Raw genomic sequence first — 17,003 nt, forward strand, 5'->3', positions numbered from 1 at the left:
CTTATCTTTCTTTCTTTGCTTTCTTTGGCAGTCTTTTTTTTTTACTAAAACTTTATTTCTGATCTTGCTCTATAATTATCTGATTTATTTGGTTGCATTTTAGTGTTTTTTTGGCATTTTCATAATTGATTTCTGTTTTTTTATTATTTTATTGTATTGTAACTTTTTTTATTGCTATTGGGTGCTGAATTTGCAGTGACGTTGGTGGATCCAGGGCTCTGACCACCAATTTCATTGCAATTATTGTTCTTCTGTTGGTTTAGGTGGTTTTATTGGATTTTACTGATTTTATGGTGTTTTATCTTTGCATTGTTCTTTATTGTGTGTTTAGTGCCCCCAAAAAGGTTGCTTTTGCAGTGACATTGGTGGATCCAGGGCTCTGACCACCGATTTCATTGCAATTATTGTTCTTTGATTGCTTTTAGTGGTTTTATTCCATTTTAACTTAATTTGATTTCAGTTGTTCTAGAAAGGCTAAGATTGTTCTGGTAGTTTCTATTGCCAAGGGTTAGGCTGATGCCACACATGGCGTAGGGCTGATTTTTTCAGCAAGTGGAAAAACGCTTGCCGAAAATTCAGCCCTACGCCTGCAAGGGACTGCGGCCACAATTTTCCATGTAGAAAGAGAAGAGTGGTGTCTCTGAATAGCTGAAGGTGTGCACTTTTCGTAAATATATTGATTGTGGGGGTTATTTCACAGGTATGGGGGTGTTTAGACTAAATAACTGCAGGTAGAGCACATAGAGCACAGCCCCCCCTTATGCATTGCCCCTGTTTGGGGGCATTTGGTGGCCACGTCTTTATGTGCACCCATACATATGGGGTATCGTTTTATTCAGGGGAACTTGCAAATTGAGGTTTAGTAAGTTTTTGGTAGTTGCCATGGAGATTTTGGGGAGAAATCTAGGTTTGTATCTGGTTTTTCCTTGATTTCTGACCAAAATCTAGGTTTGTATCTGGTTTTTCCTTGATTTCTGACCAAAGCGCTGACTTCTGCAAGGGACTGCGGCCACAATTTTCCATGTAGAAAGAGAAGAGTGGTGTCTCTGAATAGCTGAAGGTGTGCACTTTTTGGTAATATATAGTTTGCGGGGGTTATTTCACAGGTATGGGGGTGTTTAGACTAAATAACTGCAGGTAGAGCACAGCCCACCCTTATGCATTGCCCCTGTTTGGGGGCATTTGGTGGCCACGTCTTTATGTGCACCCATACATATGGGGTATCGTTTTATTCAGGGGAACTTGCAAATTGAGGTTTAGTAAGTTTTTGGTAGTTGCCATGGAGATTTTGGGGAGAAATCTAGGTTTTTTTATCTGGTTTTTCCTTGATTTCTGACCAAAATCTAGGTTTGTATCTGGTTTTTCCTTGATTTCTGACCAAAGCGCTGACTTCTGCAAGGGACTGCAGCCACAATTTTCCATGTAGAAAGAGAAGAGTGGTGTCTCTGAATAGCTGAAGGTGTGCACTTTTCGTAAATATATAGATTGTGGGGGTTATTCCACAGGTAGGGGGGGTTAACACTGAAAAACTGCAGGTAGTGCACATAGAGCGCAGCCCCCAAAATTTCAACTGAAATTGCCCTTATGCATTGCCCCTGTTTTGGGGCATTTGGTGGCCACGTCTTTATGTGCACCCATACATATGGGGTATCGTTTTATTCAGGGGAACTTGCAGATTGATGGTTAGTAAGTTTTTGGTAGTTGCCATGGAGATTTTGGGGAGAAATCTAGGTTTGTATCTGGTTTTTCCTTGATTTCTGACCAAAGCGCTGACTTCTGCAAGGGACTGCGGCCACAATTTTTCATGTAGAAAGAGAAGAGTGGTGTCTCTGAATAGCTGAAGGTGTGCACTTTTTGGAAATATATAGTTTGCGGGGGTTATTTCACAGGTATGGGGGTGTTTAGACTATATAACTGCAGGTAGAGCACATAGAGCACAGCCCCCCCTTATGTATTGCCCCTGTTTGGGGGCATTTGGTGGCCACGTCTTTATGTGCACCCATACATGGGGTATCGTTTTATTCAGGGGAACTTGCAGATTGATGTTTAGTAAGTTTTTGGTAGTTGCCATGGAGATTTTGGGGAGAAATCTAGGTTTTTTATCTGGTTTTTCCTTGATTTCTGACCAAAATCTAGGTTTGTATCTGGTTTTTCCTTGATTTCTGACCAAAGCGCTGACTTCTGCAAGGGACTGCGGCCACAATTTTCCATGTAGAAAGAGAAGAGTGGTGTCTCTGAATAGCTGAAGGTGTGCACTTTTCGTAAATATATAGATTGAGGGGGTTATTCCACAGGTAGGGGGGGTTAACACTGAAAAACTGCAGGTAGTGCACATAGAGCGCAGCCCCCAAATTTTTAGCTGTAATTGCCTTTATGCATTGCCCCTGCTTTGGAGTGTTTGGTGCCCATGTCTCTATGTGCACCCATACATATGGGGCATCATTTTATTCAGGAGAAGTTTGTCTTTCAAATTTGCCTTTGTTAGAAAATTTTTATGAGATTTTTTTTTGTCAAATCCACATTTGATCATGCGTCCAAGTTTACGTTTTAGAAAAAAAAAAAAATATGTCAAAAAAAGCTCCAAATTGCACAATGCACTGACAAAAAGTATTTGGCTTTTGAGAGAAAACTACATTGCACCTAGAAACCTGAAGGTCTGTAGTTTCTAAAGATACCGAACATGAGGGGATATTTTAGATTTACATGTAAGTTATGCTGCATCAACTGTTACAAGCGCTTTTCTGCTTTGTTCTGGTGTGATATTGTACTAAGTATTGCTTTAGTTTGGGGGTTACTTCTGGACAGGAACTGTGGGGTACCACCACATATTTGGTATCGTTGGACTTGGGAGTATCAGGGCTTTTACAAACGACAAAAAAAAGTGTGTAAAATTAACTTTTTTATGGAAAAAAACCTCAAAATATACAGAAATTTATCATAATTTTTTTTTTTTTTACATATTTCACCCAAAATACACATCATATCTCCAGAAAAGTTATAAAATTTGGTATGTATGTCGAAGCCCAATTAGTGACAAAAAAAACAATATATAATTTCCCTAGTTTCATGGAGGTTTTCCTACCAAAAAACATTGTTAAAGTGAATGAGTACAAAATGCTTAAAAAACGTCTGGCACTGGGGGGAACCGAAATGACGAATTCGGCTGGCACTTAAAGGGGTAAACCCTGATGTATAATCCAAATTTTATTTCTAGTATGGAACTCGGCTCATTTTCCAGTTGGGAGTGTTTTGACAACAGAGTAACCAGAATATCAAAGATAACAAAATGTTACCACTAGCAGAACACAACAAAACTGTTTATACACACTTGTATGTATACTATGGAAATCATATACACTTGAAACCTTGGTTATGATTTATAGCAATGACTTGCTGTTTTTTAAGTTTGAACCTGAAGGCTGTAATACAAAGTCCCCCCCCCCCCCACCCTCACCTACCCTCACCTACCCTTTCTCTTCTGTACCCTACCCCCACCCCCTTGTTCATGGAAAATTACAAAATAAATAACATAGTAAATTAGGTTGAAAAAAGACATCCATCCATCACGTTCAACAATAATGCCTATATATACTTGCCTAACTTCTAGTTGATCCAGAGGAAGGCAAAAAACCCCATCTGAAGCCTCTCTATTTTGCCGCATAGGGGGAAAAATTCCTTCCTGACTCCAAGATGGCAATCGGACCAGTCCCTGGATCAACTTGTACTAAGCCATTTCCCATAATCCTGTATTCCCTCACTTGCTAAGAATCTATCCAGCCCCTCCTTAAAGCTATATAATGTATCAGCCAGCACGACTGATTTGGGGAGGGAATTCCACAACTTCACAGCTCTCACAGTAAAAAAAACCTTTCCGAATATTTAAATGGAACCTCTTCTAAACGGAGTGGGTGCCCTCGTGTCCGTTGGAAGGACCTACTGCTAAATAAAACATTAGAAAGGTTATTATATGATCCCCTTATATATTTATACATAGTTATCATGTGGCCTCTTAAAGGGGACCTGTCACCCTATGAAATCATTTCTAATTCTTTTCTATTGTGTTTGTCAAGCAAAATTAACTTCACTTACACTATGTAAGTAATATAAATATTGTCTTCTACAGTCTTGGAATTACACAATTACAATAAGCAGGAAGGTGCCATTTTGTTAGTAAGAAAAACTTTGTATCACCCCAAAATCTCATGAATGGGGGACCCGATGCCCATGTCCATGCACTGGCTACACCATTAGATGGCGAGGAGGGAGGGAAAAAGCGAGTGCTGAATAGAAAGTGAAAGTAAATGTCTGCCCCGGGCAGACAATATATGATTGACAGCTGGGATTTATAAAGGTATTTTTTAATACCTTTATAATGGATATGGGTGTGTTAATAAAAAAAATGACTTTGGGTTTCATGTTTAATATGAAAAGGAATTTTAATTTACAGCTTTGTATGCCTGGGCGACAGTTCCCCTTTAAGTGCCTCTTCTCCAGTGTAATCAAACCCAACTTGCCCAGTCTTTCTTCATAACTGAGACTTTCCATACCCTTTACCAGCTTAGTTGCTCTTCTCTAGACCCTCTCTAATTCAATAATGTCCCGTTTAAGCACTGGAGACCAAAACTGAACAGCATATTCTAGATTGGGCCTTACCAGTGCTCTGTAAAGGGGAAGAATAATCCCCTCCTCCCGTGAATCTATATCCCTTTTAATACAGCTCAAAACCTTGTTTTCCCTTGCAGCTGCTGCCTGGCATTGCTTGCTACAGCCAAGTTTATTATCTACAAGGACTCCAAGGTCCTTCTTCATTATGGATTTACCTAGTGCAGTCCCATTAAGGGTATAAGTGGCTTGCATATTTTTACATCCCAGGTGCATGACCTTACATTTATCCACATTAAATCTCATCTGCCACTTAGCCGCCCAGATTGCCAGTTGGTCAAGATCCTGCTGCAAGGATGCCACATCCTGGATAGAATTGACTGGTCTGCAGAGTTTTGTGTCATCTGCAAATACTGATACATTGCTTGTAATACCCACCCCTAAGTCATTTATGAACAAGTTAAACAAAAGTGGACCCAGTACAGAACCCTGAGGGACCCCACTGAGAACCTTATTACAAGTAGAGGATGTACCATTAACAACCACCCTCTGTACACGATCGTTAAATCTAACAAACTACAAAAACAAGAACAAAGCAAAATCAAACCTTATACAGCTCAGAAAAGGTTAAAATTACCTTGCATGCCTTCCTATTGCAATGCCGATTGTTGCAGAGTTGGTAGAGTGTTAAAGACAATAGTAGAATTCCCATTATCACAGAAAATTCTTACTTTTTTTTTTTTTAACATATGACATTAAAACCAATGCTCTTACCTTGTTTTTCCACACTGACAAGATTTTGTCACAAATGCTGGGCACGATGGGCATGGTCCAGGGTGACAGAGACTTTAAAAAATAAAAATAAAAAATTAGAGTTCTGTAGCTGGGTAACCTTTATAGTGATATATATGTATATAGTACTCTTATTTTTTAAAACGGGTGGCACAATAGTGAGTGCTTGTAGCGCTGGGGACATTGATTCGATTCCAGACAGGGTTCTGTTTGCCTTCACCAAGTGCGTGTGCGTGTGTGTAAATTTGAAAGGGACCTTAGATAGTAATCTCCCATGCTGCAAAATATGCTGGTGTTACATAGGGAATAATAATACTTTCTATGATTTTCAAATTGTAGCAATATAACTTTACTAGCAATAGCAATATTGATAAATGTACCCTTAGTTTCAAAACCAAAGCAATGTTTTATTAATTTTGAAATTAAAGAGAAGTGGCACACTTTGAACACCACAGTCCTCTTAGCAGGGTCGTATTTACCACATAGGCACTCTAGGGCCTGTGCTTAGGGCGGCAGGGTTGTGGCCACTGCTGGATACTTCCCCAGTAAATCCAGCAGTGGAGGAGAGGGGATAGGGGGTGGCTAGATGCCTTTGCCACCGTACATGCTGCATATACAGATGAAAATTACATAATGCGCAACAGGCCAAACTTTGGTCCAGTGCCTAGAGTGCCAACGAACCAAAATACAGCACTGCCCTTTAGAAAGTTAACAGCAGCCGTGATACAATATTTTTAATAGGAAAAGTTCTGCCAAAAGATAACAATAGCTGTGTTCAACAGTTATCTTATGAACATAAATTTAAACTTGGATTGTTACAATCAATTAAATCCTATAGCTGCATTTCCTTCATCTGTGCCCCCCAAAATATGTACATAAATATAGAAGATGCTAAAAGCACAGCAACTGCAGCACAATATAAAATAAATAGTTTCTCTTAAATTTGCTTAAATGCCATATCCAGCTAAGTTTTTACTTGGATGCAGTGTTTGGATAATGAGAGCTCAATATAACTTTTGAAACCTGAAGCTAATGTTAAGATAACCAATAAATAAATAAAAATTACATATTGCAGAGGTGAGGACAATCCAGGCCTGAGCGCTTCTTCCCACAGAGCTCACCACAGCTGTGGGGAATCTCGTTTCTGTTCCATTCAGGGTTGTTCACTTTGCCTGATAACAAAGATAATGCATTTAACAAGTCTAATATTTAGCATCTTGCGCTAATAAATAAAAAAACACCAATAAGCTTGGTTGCTAGAAGGAGAATATAAAATGATAAACAAAAGTAAAAAAAGCCCACTGCTAAAATACTGAGAATAAAACTTACTGCAAAAGCAGGTATAGCTATTAGGGGCACGAGAGGAGACATTCTGACATGCAGGACATCGCCATCCGCTATTTCCATCTATTGTGCCAAAAAAGAAAGGGGTCAGTTATTTTTTTACTTAGTAACCATGTAGAATATCACACAGATAATGTATATTAATGCAGAAATTAGCTAAAAAAGCATTCTTCAATGAAGCACCACTATATATAACCACCCTAATTAACAAGTACACCCCCAGACATAACCTTTGCTCTGCCACCTTATCTTCTTCTCACTTATTACTTCCTTTTACTCTTGCATTCATGATTTTTACATGCTACATCCATTCTCTGGAAAGCTCTTCCCCATCTCAAGATCCTTCAGCATTTCAAACGGCTACTTAAAACCCACCTTTTTATTCATATGTTGTCTTGCAAAAAAAAGAAAAAAAAAAAAGACTGACTCAAGGGATGAAAACGTCATTTTGCATCTTTTTGGTCTCTGGTAAGGCCTCACCTTGAGCATGCAGTGCAGTTTTGGGCTCCAGTCCTTAAGAAGGATATTAATGAGCTAAACAGAATGCAAAGACATGCAACTAAACTGGTAAAGGGGATGGGAGATTGAAACTACAATGTTAGACTGTAAAGGTTGGGGGTTTTCTCTGGAAAAAAAGGCACTTGCGAGATGACATGATTACTCTTTACATTAGAGATAAGAAGGATCAGTGCACCAGAGGCCACCCCTTTAGATTAGAGGAACAAAACCTTAATTTGAAGCAGTACAGGTGGTTTTTCACTGTGAGGACAGTGAGGTTGTAGAATGCCCTTCTGAGTTATGTTGTGATGGAGAATTCTGTTAATGCCTTCAACCCTTTCACTGCCAACCACGTAGCTCCTACGTGCTGGCATAAAAAGACATTAAGTGCTAAGCATGTAGGAGCTGCGTTTTCTTTATCTACATGTCTGGCTTTCCTGATTTCCCTCTCCCTTCCTCCGCTCCCCATCTACACCCCCCTCTCTTCCTGCACCGCCCACTCACCGGATCCTTCACTGCAGCTGCTGTCCCTGCCTCTCTCCCGTCTCCCACCTGCGATCTCCAGTTTCTTGACCCCAGATAAGTGCCACATACACACACAAACACTTATACACACACTTTTTTGGGGGGGGTTGGGCGGTTTCACACATTCACAGCACTTACACTTACCTGCACACTCGCACACATGCACACAAAACACATTTTGAAAAGTGTAAACACACACACTTATGTACTTTGTAATTTCTTTATCGCATTGTTTTTTTTCTTGCCTGAAAAAAATGTTTTATTGCCATTGCAAATAGCGAATTCGCTAACTGCACTGCACAATACCTTTTGTGTATTATTTTGGTGTTTTTTTTACATTTTCTGTGATTTTGGTACATTTTTAGCCATTTATTGCATTTTAGTTATGCATAGTTGTTGTTTGCTTGATTTTGTCTGTAAAACTAATTTGCCCAAGGCAGAATACCCAAACTGATTCTGACAGCAGATATCACTAAAAAATGATTTTAGGTTTTTTTGGGGGATTTTAGCAATTTTATTGCATTTCACATTCACACGTTCTTTGTTACTTGTCTTTGCTCATGGACATTTTGTCTGCTGTATTTCAATTTAGGTTTCTCTGTAGACCAGATAGTTTGGTAAATCTATGAATATTGGGCATCAAACTGTTCAGTGGACCCCTGGCGTTCAAATTCAGGGTGTTTTTCTTTGTACCTAATGATACATGGGACATAAGATGCTGCAAACTTGAAGCTTTGAGTGGATTTTTGGAAATATTATCAAAATTGCCAAATTTGGAAAGAATTGCAGGTTGCTACTTTGGAGTATTAAGAAATGAGTACCCATTTTAGATTCGGGGTAATGTGTACTTTCCAAAAATATATGGCTTTCTGGGTGAGCATACTTTTTTGTAGCATTATCCCACACAAAATGATGTAAATGTGTTGATTTTGCAGAAGCTGAAATGACAGATGATATGGGGTATGTTCACATTGGGGCCCTTACATGCCACATATTTAGGTAAACCTATGCATATTGGGCATCAAACTGTTCACTGGACCCCTGGCGTTCATATTTAGGGTGTTTTATCTGGTTACTTTATGACCTGTAGGAGATACTACAGACTGGAAGCTTTGAAGCGAATTTCACAAATTTTGATAAAAACCAATAACTTTGGGAAAGCATTGCAACTTGGTAGTTTGGAGTAGACAGGCAGTTCTACCTATTCTGGATTCCCCAGAATCTGTTCTTTCTAAAAATGTGTAATTTTCTGGGATAAACCTTCTGTGTGGAATTTTTGTATGCAGCTTTCTGGAGCAGTGCTTTGGAAATTTGGTAGCGTAATGCTGGGAGTTTTGACCTATACAACTGAGAAATCTCCATAAAACTATATATATTTGGTATTGCCATGTTCAGGAGACATGAGACTTTCCAAATCAGTTGTATTTTCATGCATGAAGTAATTTTTGTTTCTGGTGTATGTGTTTATATTATGGAAAATATTTTTTTAATTTTTCATTTTTTAGACATTTAGAAGCCTATATCTGGTTACAGAATTAGAATTACACAAAAATTCCACCATATTTTGAAAGCTTAGGTTGTCATGAATAAAACAATATATAGTTTTCCTGGGTAAACTAAAAGTACCCCCCAAGGAAAGGCCCCTAAAATGAAAAATGTTCAAAATGTTCAAAAACTGTCTGGCAATACAAGTTCTGCTTTGCCTAAAACGACTGGCAGTAAAAGGGTTAAAGGAGCAGTTCAGTGTAAAAATGAAAATGGCCAAAACAGATAGACTGCACAAAATAAAAAAATATATTCAATATAGTTAGCTAGACAAAAAATGTAATCTATAATGGCTGGCATGGGCAGATGTCTAACATAATGGCCAGAACACTGCTTCCTCCTTTATAACCCTCCATGCTGTTAGCAGTCAGTAACCAATCAGTGACTTGAGGGAGGGCCATATGGGACATAACTGTTCAGTTAGTTTGCATTTAACTAAGAGGTTAAATAGCCGAAGGCAGAAAGTAGAGTTCTGGCTATTATGTTAGACATCTGGTCCCTCCAGCCTTTATAGATTACATTTTTGTCCGCAGTCTATCCCATTTGCATGTGTGTTTTTAGAACACATTTGCCCACATGCTTGTTCTTTGGCTTTTAACAACTAGGAGAGACTAGTTGTTGAGAAAAACGGCATGTTTCTATATTAAGATTTGAACATTTTTAGCAGTTTTAGTATGCAGTACAACATACACTGCTAACAATGTGCAATGTAAAATTCAAATATACCTAAAGATACTGAATCTATTTTGAACATCTTTGCTATGCTTATGTAACTTAGAGACAGGAGAAAAATCGTCATATGCATTTTCACATGTTAGCTTCATACCAGATGGTGGAACAGCCTTATAGAGAACATGTCAAATGTTACTAATAAACAGTTCATACCACAGCATCAAGACAGCCCAGTTCTGTGACTTAAAAGAACAAATCAGGTCTTGCTGCTTATAGAAGGCTCAGCATCATGCCAGAGGGACATTATCCTGAATACAGAAGTGGACTAGTGATAATTGCTTTGGTACATACTGTTTAAAGGAAAAGTAAAGATTAACAAAAAATAAGGTGAGAAATGCTACACAATATGGGTTGGCCTTCTATACCAGCCCAAGAGGCCACAGCTCATAAGCAATGAAAATTTGTGTCTTATGTGTCTCACAAGCTGCACCGGTAGTTCCCTATCATCTTCTGATTCAGTCACAGCATGTGTTCTGGCCTGGTTTCAGTTGTCTATGTTATGGATGACTCAGTATACAGTGCATACACAAAAGAGAATTTAAGATACAGAACAAAAATAATAATTTACAGCATACATGGATCAGCTTCTGTGACAAACTAACCTTATTTTGTTCTTGACATTTTCCACTGACCATTAAGTTTGTTTCTCCACAGCAGCCCTGAGCATAATGTGCGTACTGATATATAGGTACAAGAAGCCCAACTCCTGCAGGCAACTTTGAAGGTTTGGCTCAACCTTCTGGGCTGGTACAGTAAGTTTAATATAATTATGTTGGTTTGAAAAACCCAACATACTGTTCTTCGACTTCAGCTTACCGTATATACTCGAGTATAAGCCGATCCAAATATAGGCCGAGGTTCCTAATTTTACCTAAGAAACTGGAAAAACTTATTGACTCGAGTATAAGCCTAGGGTGAGAAATGGAGCCGCTACTGCTAAGTTTCAATAATCAAATAAATAATAAAAGGACACCCCTGTGAACTCTTCATAAATATATCATGCTGGCAGCTGCAGATTAGGGAAAGGTGATTAGGGAAAGGTGGATGGAGGACCCATTGACCCTCCTGCATTGAAGAGTTACAGCACTGCTGATAACTTCAGGGAAAGAAAAATGTAACAGCAGCAGACAAAAGCAAGTTTGGGAAGGCTAAGGAATCTGCCATACTAAGTATCAAGTACTTGCCATCCTGCTGTGTGTGCTCCCCTGTGTGCACTCCCATCGTATCAATCATGGAAGGCAGGTGCAGCTAATCCACTTAATTTTCTTATTTTGTGCTATAAGACGTTATACAGTTTATGTAGAATATGATCGATTGCACCAATTTCCCATGTATCTGACTCAGCAACGCATTCCAAATTACCTGTTAGGTGCCAGAGATTGCTTCATTAACTCCACTATAGCTACTGCTCATAAATTATGCATGAAGCTCTGTCCTACCGGGGGGGGGGGGGGGGGGGGCGCTGAGCAGATGGAGGGCCCCGCACAGTAACAGCGCAATAATGCGCACAGCCAATAACACTGAGGGGTATGAGTGCCAGCAACCCATTAGTGCACATCTAGGGATAAGCCCTGGAACTAGGGGGGGTCATAATAGCCAGAGCCCTTTCGCGTTCCTAGAGAGCCCACTTCCCACAGTGCCATTCCCAAACCCCTCAGCACCCAGAGGGATCTCACCGGCTCTCATTCCCGCACGGCCCGGAGAGATGTGAGGGTCTCCGGTCCCCCCAGCACACCGAGCCGCCAGCAGCCTCTGCATCCCCCACAGGCAAGTCCTGTACCCATGTGTCCGACACGGTACCTGCCTCACTGCTCATCCCCCCGGGGTGCACGCAAGGAATGCCAGAGAGTTTAATCTTTAAATCCATATACTCAAATATAAGCCGAGGGTTACTTTTTCAGCACATTTTTGGCGCTGAAAAACTTGGCTTACTCAAGTATATACGGTATTCTTCCGCTTCTTAATCTTCTTTATCTTTTTCTTGGCATCCCCTATTTTCTAAATGCTACTCCTCCTATAGTTTTAGGGGTACAACACCCAGACTCTCTACACTTCTTTGTCCTATAGCGAAGCAGATTGCTTGTGCTTTTCTAAGCGATCCTGTTCCCCATCTTTTTGTGGCGCTGCTCTGTACTCCCCAATTTTTCCTTTTACTTTTACAGGGAAGACTGCTGCCACACTTACATCTTTGAAGTTACACTCCCCAAACTTGAATGACATAATCATGGGGTCTCCCTGAATGAAACAGCAACATTGTTGGATGCCTCTTTACTGTGCAGGGCTGGAAGGCTGGCTTGTCCTGTAATTAAAGGGCTCCCTTCTTGAACTGTCCCATCTCACTTGCGGACGCACAGTGGGAGCTGGGCAACAAAAAAAATATTTGTGCTGTGGCATAGTTGGGGGTGTGTGCACGCACGTTTGCGCCTCCACGTGTGAGATGGGACAAGGCCCAGATTTGTGGTGAGGCCACAAAGGCCCGGGCCTACGGCGGCACAAATTTAGGGGCGGCAGGCCGCCCGCCGCAACGAAATTTTTACATTTTGCTCCCATACGGAGCAATGGGGACTTCTCCCCACTGGTCCGTATGGGAGTTTAACCTTTCTGCTGCCAAACACGTATGTCATGATCTAGGTTTCTCTCTGAAGAGGCGGCATGTGCCACTTCTGCAGAGAGTTCTGAGCGATGACAGCCCCCTGGGCAACGAGCCAGGGGGCTGTCATGTCGGTCCTGACTTATTTTGCTGTTTCACTAATTTGCACAATTTTTGTGTTCCTGATCTGTTTTTTAGCTTCGCTTTGCTATGTGTAACTTTGGTGTAGAAAAATAACTTTACCTATTTTGAACTCATCAGAATGTGTACTTTCCAAAAATATATGGTTTTCTAGGAGCCTCTGTATAGTTAAGGGGTGTTACAGCACATAATATGCTGTCAGGGGGCTCTGTGTGCAAAAGCCAAGTTGGCAGACGACAAATCCTTATGTGCTATTTTCATTTTAGGGTCAGTACACACCACAGACTTTGGTATATCTATGCATATTGGGCATTAAACTGTCCAGTAGACCTCTGGTGTTCCTATATGGGGTGATTTGCCTTTATATGCAAGAAACTGAGATAAAAGCGGCAAATTGCAACATATTTAGGCGATTTTCTGAAATGTCATAAAAACCACTAATTTTAGGAAAGCTTTGCAGATTGGTACTTTGGTGTAGAAAGGCTCTTTACCCATGTTGGATTTGTTAGAATGTGTACTTTCCAAAAAATATATGGGTTTCTGGATTTTTCTGTATAGTTAGGGGGTCTTTCAGCACATAATACACATTGGGCTTATTTTGCAGAAACTGAGTTGACAGATGAGAAAATTCATATGCACCATTTTCATTTGGATGCCTCTGTACACCACCTATCTTTGCATATTCGTCATCAAACTGTTAATTAGATCTCTGGCATTCATATTTAGGGTGATGTGTCATTGTATGTAAGAAATGTTGTAAGGTAAATGTGGCAAATTGCAACATTTTTAGGTGTTTTTCAGAAAAGTCATGACAGAAATGATAGCTGGAGCAGAAAGACATGGGTACCCATTTTAGATTTGGGGAAATATGTACTTTCCAAAAATATATGGCTTTCTGTTGTGAGCGTACTTTTTTTGTAGCTTTATCCCATATAAAATGATGTAAATGTGTTGATTTTGCAGGAACTGAAATGACAGAAATGATAGATTGCATGGAGTATGTTCACACTGGGACCCCTACATGCCACATACTTAGGTAAACCTATACATATTGTGTATCAAACGGTTCACTGGACCCCTGGTGTTCAAATTTAGGGTGTTTTACCTTGGTACCTAATGCTATGTGGGAGCTACTATGCTGCAAAGTGGAAGCTTTGAGGGGCTTTTTGGAAATGTCATCAAAATCGGCAAATTTAGGAAAGCTTTGCGGCTTGGTTCTTTGGAGTAGAAAGACATGGGTACCCATTTTAGATTCGGGGAAATGTGTACTATCCAAAAATATATCGTTTTCTGTGGTGACCTATATAAGTGAGAATTCTCCATAAAACTATATATGTTTGGTATTGGCACGATCAGAAGACATAGTACTTTCCAAATCAGTTGTATGTTTGTGCATTCGTTTGTGGTATATGTGTTTATATTATGGAAAATATGATTTTTTTAATTTTTTAGACATTTAGAAGCCCATATCTTGTTACAGAATTGGAATTAAACAAATATTGTGCCATATTTTGAAAGCTTAGGTTGTCCTGGAAAAATATATAGTTTTCCTTGGTAAACTAAAAGTCCCCCCCCCCCCCCCCCCCCCAAGGAAAGGCCCCTAAATTGAAATAGTGCAAAATGTTCAAACTGTCTGGCAATGCACGTTCCGCTTTGACCAAAATGGCTGGCAGTAAAAGTGTCAAATGCCCACGCTTGTGTCGGCACGGTGCGGCGGGGGGGGGAAGAGATGTTTTTTTCTTGCATGCACGAATTCCTGACTTGGTGGCAAGTTTTGGTGTAATAAAAACAAGATTTACTACAAAATAAAGCCTCCTGTAAGCTGATAGTGTGCACAGAGGTTACCTAATAGCCAATCTTAGCTTTATTTGGTACCTCAATGAGCTTTTATGATGCTATTGTTGCTCCACAAGTCTTTTTACATTTGAGTGTGGCTCATGAGTAAGACAGGTTAGGGATGCCTGCTCTATTGGCTAAAGTCTTTCATCTCCTGAAGTCGGTGATGAGGAATTTGGCAGAAGCAAGGTAGGAAAGTGAAGGGGGAGAGTGGAAGCAGCAAAAACTAATGCAATATCATTTAAATGGTGCAAAAAAAAAAAAAAAAAACTAAAATAAAGCAACATATTTAGAAAAATGCCTTATTCTTTATAACAATTTCAAACTGAAGATTTTGATTTTCTATTGATCCCCTTTAAATATAAAATGCTGCCATTCTTATACTATTTACGCCAGGGTCCCCAAACTTTGCAGAGTTAGTCACTGGAAGACAATAATTCAAGGTTTAAAAAAGTGGTGTAGCCAGAGACAGCCAACCAGATTTATTTTAATGATTTTAATGGGGAAATTTAAAGTTTTGGCATTCTCACGCGTTTAACACCAGTTTTTCAACTTTTCGTCACTGGGGGGCGAAGGTTAAAGATTAGAAAAAGTTGGTAGAGCCACCAACAGCCAATCCATTTCCACCCATTAAATTTCATTGGTTTATATATAAACTGATGCCATTATTTACACCCCTGGTAAAATGTCAGGTTCCTGTGCTGTACAAAAATGAGACAAAGATAAATCATTTCAGAACTTTTTCCACCTTTAATGTGACCTATAAACTGAATTGAAAAACAAACTGAAATCTTTTAGGTGGAGGGAAGAAAACCAAAAAACTAAAATAATGTGGTTGCATAAGTGTGCACACCCTTAAGCTAATACTTTGTTGAAGAAACTTTTGATTTTATTACAGCACTCAGTCTTTTTGGGTATGAGGCTATCAGCATGGCACATTTTGACTTTGCAAGATTTTCTTTGCAGAAACACTCCAAATCTGTCAGATTGCGAAGGCATCTCCTGTGCACAGCCCTCTTCAGATCACCCACAGATTTTCAATCGGATTCAGGTCTGGGCTCTGGCTGGGCCATTCCAAAACTTTAATCTTCTTCCAGTGAAGCCATTCCTTTGTTGATTTGGATGTATGCTTTGGGTCGTTGTCATGCTGAAAGATGAAGTTCCTCCTCATGTTCAGCTTTCTAGCAGAAGCCTGAAGGTTTTGTGCCAATACTGACTGGTATTTGAAACTGTTCATAATTCCCTCTATTTTAACTAAGGCCCCAGTTCCAGCTGAAGAAAAACAGCCCCAAAGCATGATGCTGCCACCACCATGCTTCACTGTGGGTATGGTGTTCTTTTGGTGATGTGCAGTATTGTTTTTGCGCCAAACATATTTTTTGGAATTATGGCCAAAAAGTTCAACCTTGGTTTCATCAGACCATAACACCTTTTCCCACATGCTTTTGGGAGACTTCAGACGTGTTTTTGAAAAATGTAGCCTGGCTTGGAGGTTTTTCTTCGTAAGAAAAGGCTTTCGTCTTGCCACTCTACCCCATAGCCAGGAGATTGTTGTCACATGTACCACACAGCCAGTCAGGGCCGCCATCAGGGGGGACAATTGTCCTGGGCCCGGACATTTTTAGCTTTAAAGGGGGCCCGGCCGCGCTAAAGTTTTCTTAGCTCGGGCCCCCTTTAATCAAGTCCGGGCCCTGCTTCCTCCGGCGGCGTCCTCCGCTATGTGCCGCTACTTCTCCGCTTTTATAAGGTTGCGCCCGTGCGTGCTGATGTCACACGCATGGGGCGCAACCTTATAAAAGCGCAGAAGTAGCTGGGAGCTGCGGCACATACCGGAGGACACCACGGCAGCAGTCAGGCAGGCCCTGGGGGAAGCTGGAGAATGCTTTGGGGTGGGGCCCTGGGGGAAGCTGGAGAATGCTTTGGGATGGGGGCCTGGGGGAAGCTGGAGAATGCTTTGGGGTGGGGGCCTGGGGGAAGCTGGAGAATGCTTTGTGGGGGGGCCCTTGGAGAAGCTGGAGAATGCTTTGTGGGGGGGCCCTGGGGGGGAAGCTGGAGGATGCTTTGTGGGGGGGCCCTGGGGGGGAAGCTGGAGGATGCTTTGGGGGGAAGCTGTTTAGGGGAGCACTGGCTGTTTAGGGGAGCCCTGGGCTGGCTAACAATGTTTTAGGGGGTACCTGCCCTGGCACCAATGCAAAATGTAACTCCTGGACACCAATGTTTTAGGGGGCCCTGGCTACCAAAGTTTTATGTCCTTTGTATTGATGGGAGGGGTCACTGGGGGAGGGGCCATTGGGAGTGTGGGAGGAGGGGAGGCCCAGAAAACTTTATTGTGAGGGGCCAGTGATTTCTGATGGTGGCCATGCAGCCAGTACTTGCCAGATATTCCTGCAGCTCCTTT

The 17,003-nt window shown here is 40.8% G+C and overlaps 1 protein-coding gene across 4 annotated transcripts in view; it reads right to left on the reverse strand.

Annotated features, from left to right (window-relative positions):
- nfx1 (nuclear transcription factor, X-box binding 1) overlaps positions 1-17,003 on the reverse strand; it is a 140,948-nt gene that overhangs the window by 92,147 nt on the left and 31,798 nt on the right. For all 4 annotated transcript variants that reach the window (XM_031903503.1, XM_031903506.1, XM_031903504.1 and 1 more), the window contains 3 exons: positions 6,724-6,801; positions 6,461-6,566; positions 5,377-5,448 (listed from right to left, as the gene is read on the reverse strand). In XM_031903503.1, the coding sequence (XP_031759363.1) occupies positions 5,377-5,448; positions 6,461-6,566; positions 6,724-6,801 (256 nt within the window). The remainder of the gene's footprint in view (positions 1-5,376; positions 5,449-6,460; positions 6,567-6,723; positions 6,802-17,003) is intronic.

Source organism: Xenopus tropicalis, chromosome 6, assembly GCF_000004195.4.
Source record: "Xenopus tropicalis strain Nigerian chromosome 6, UCB_Xtro_10.0, whole genome shotgun sequence".
In the NCBI taxonomy this organism is placed as follows: Eukaryota; Metazoa; Chordata; class Amphibia; order Anura; family Pipidae; genus Xenopus; species Xenopus tropicalis.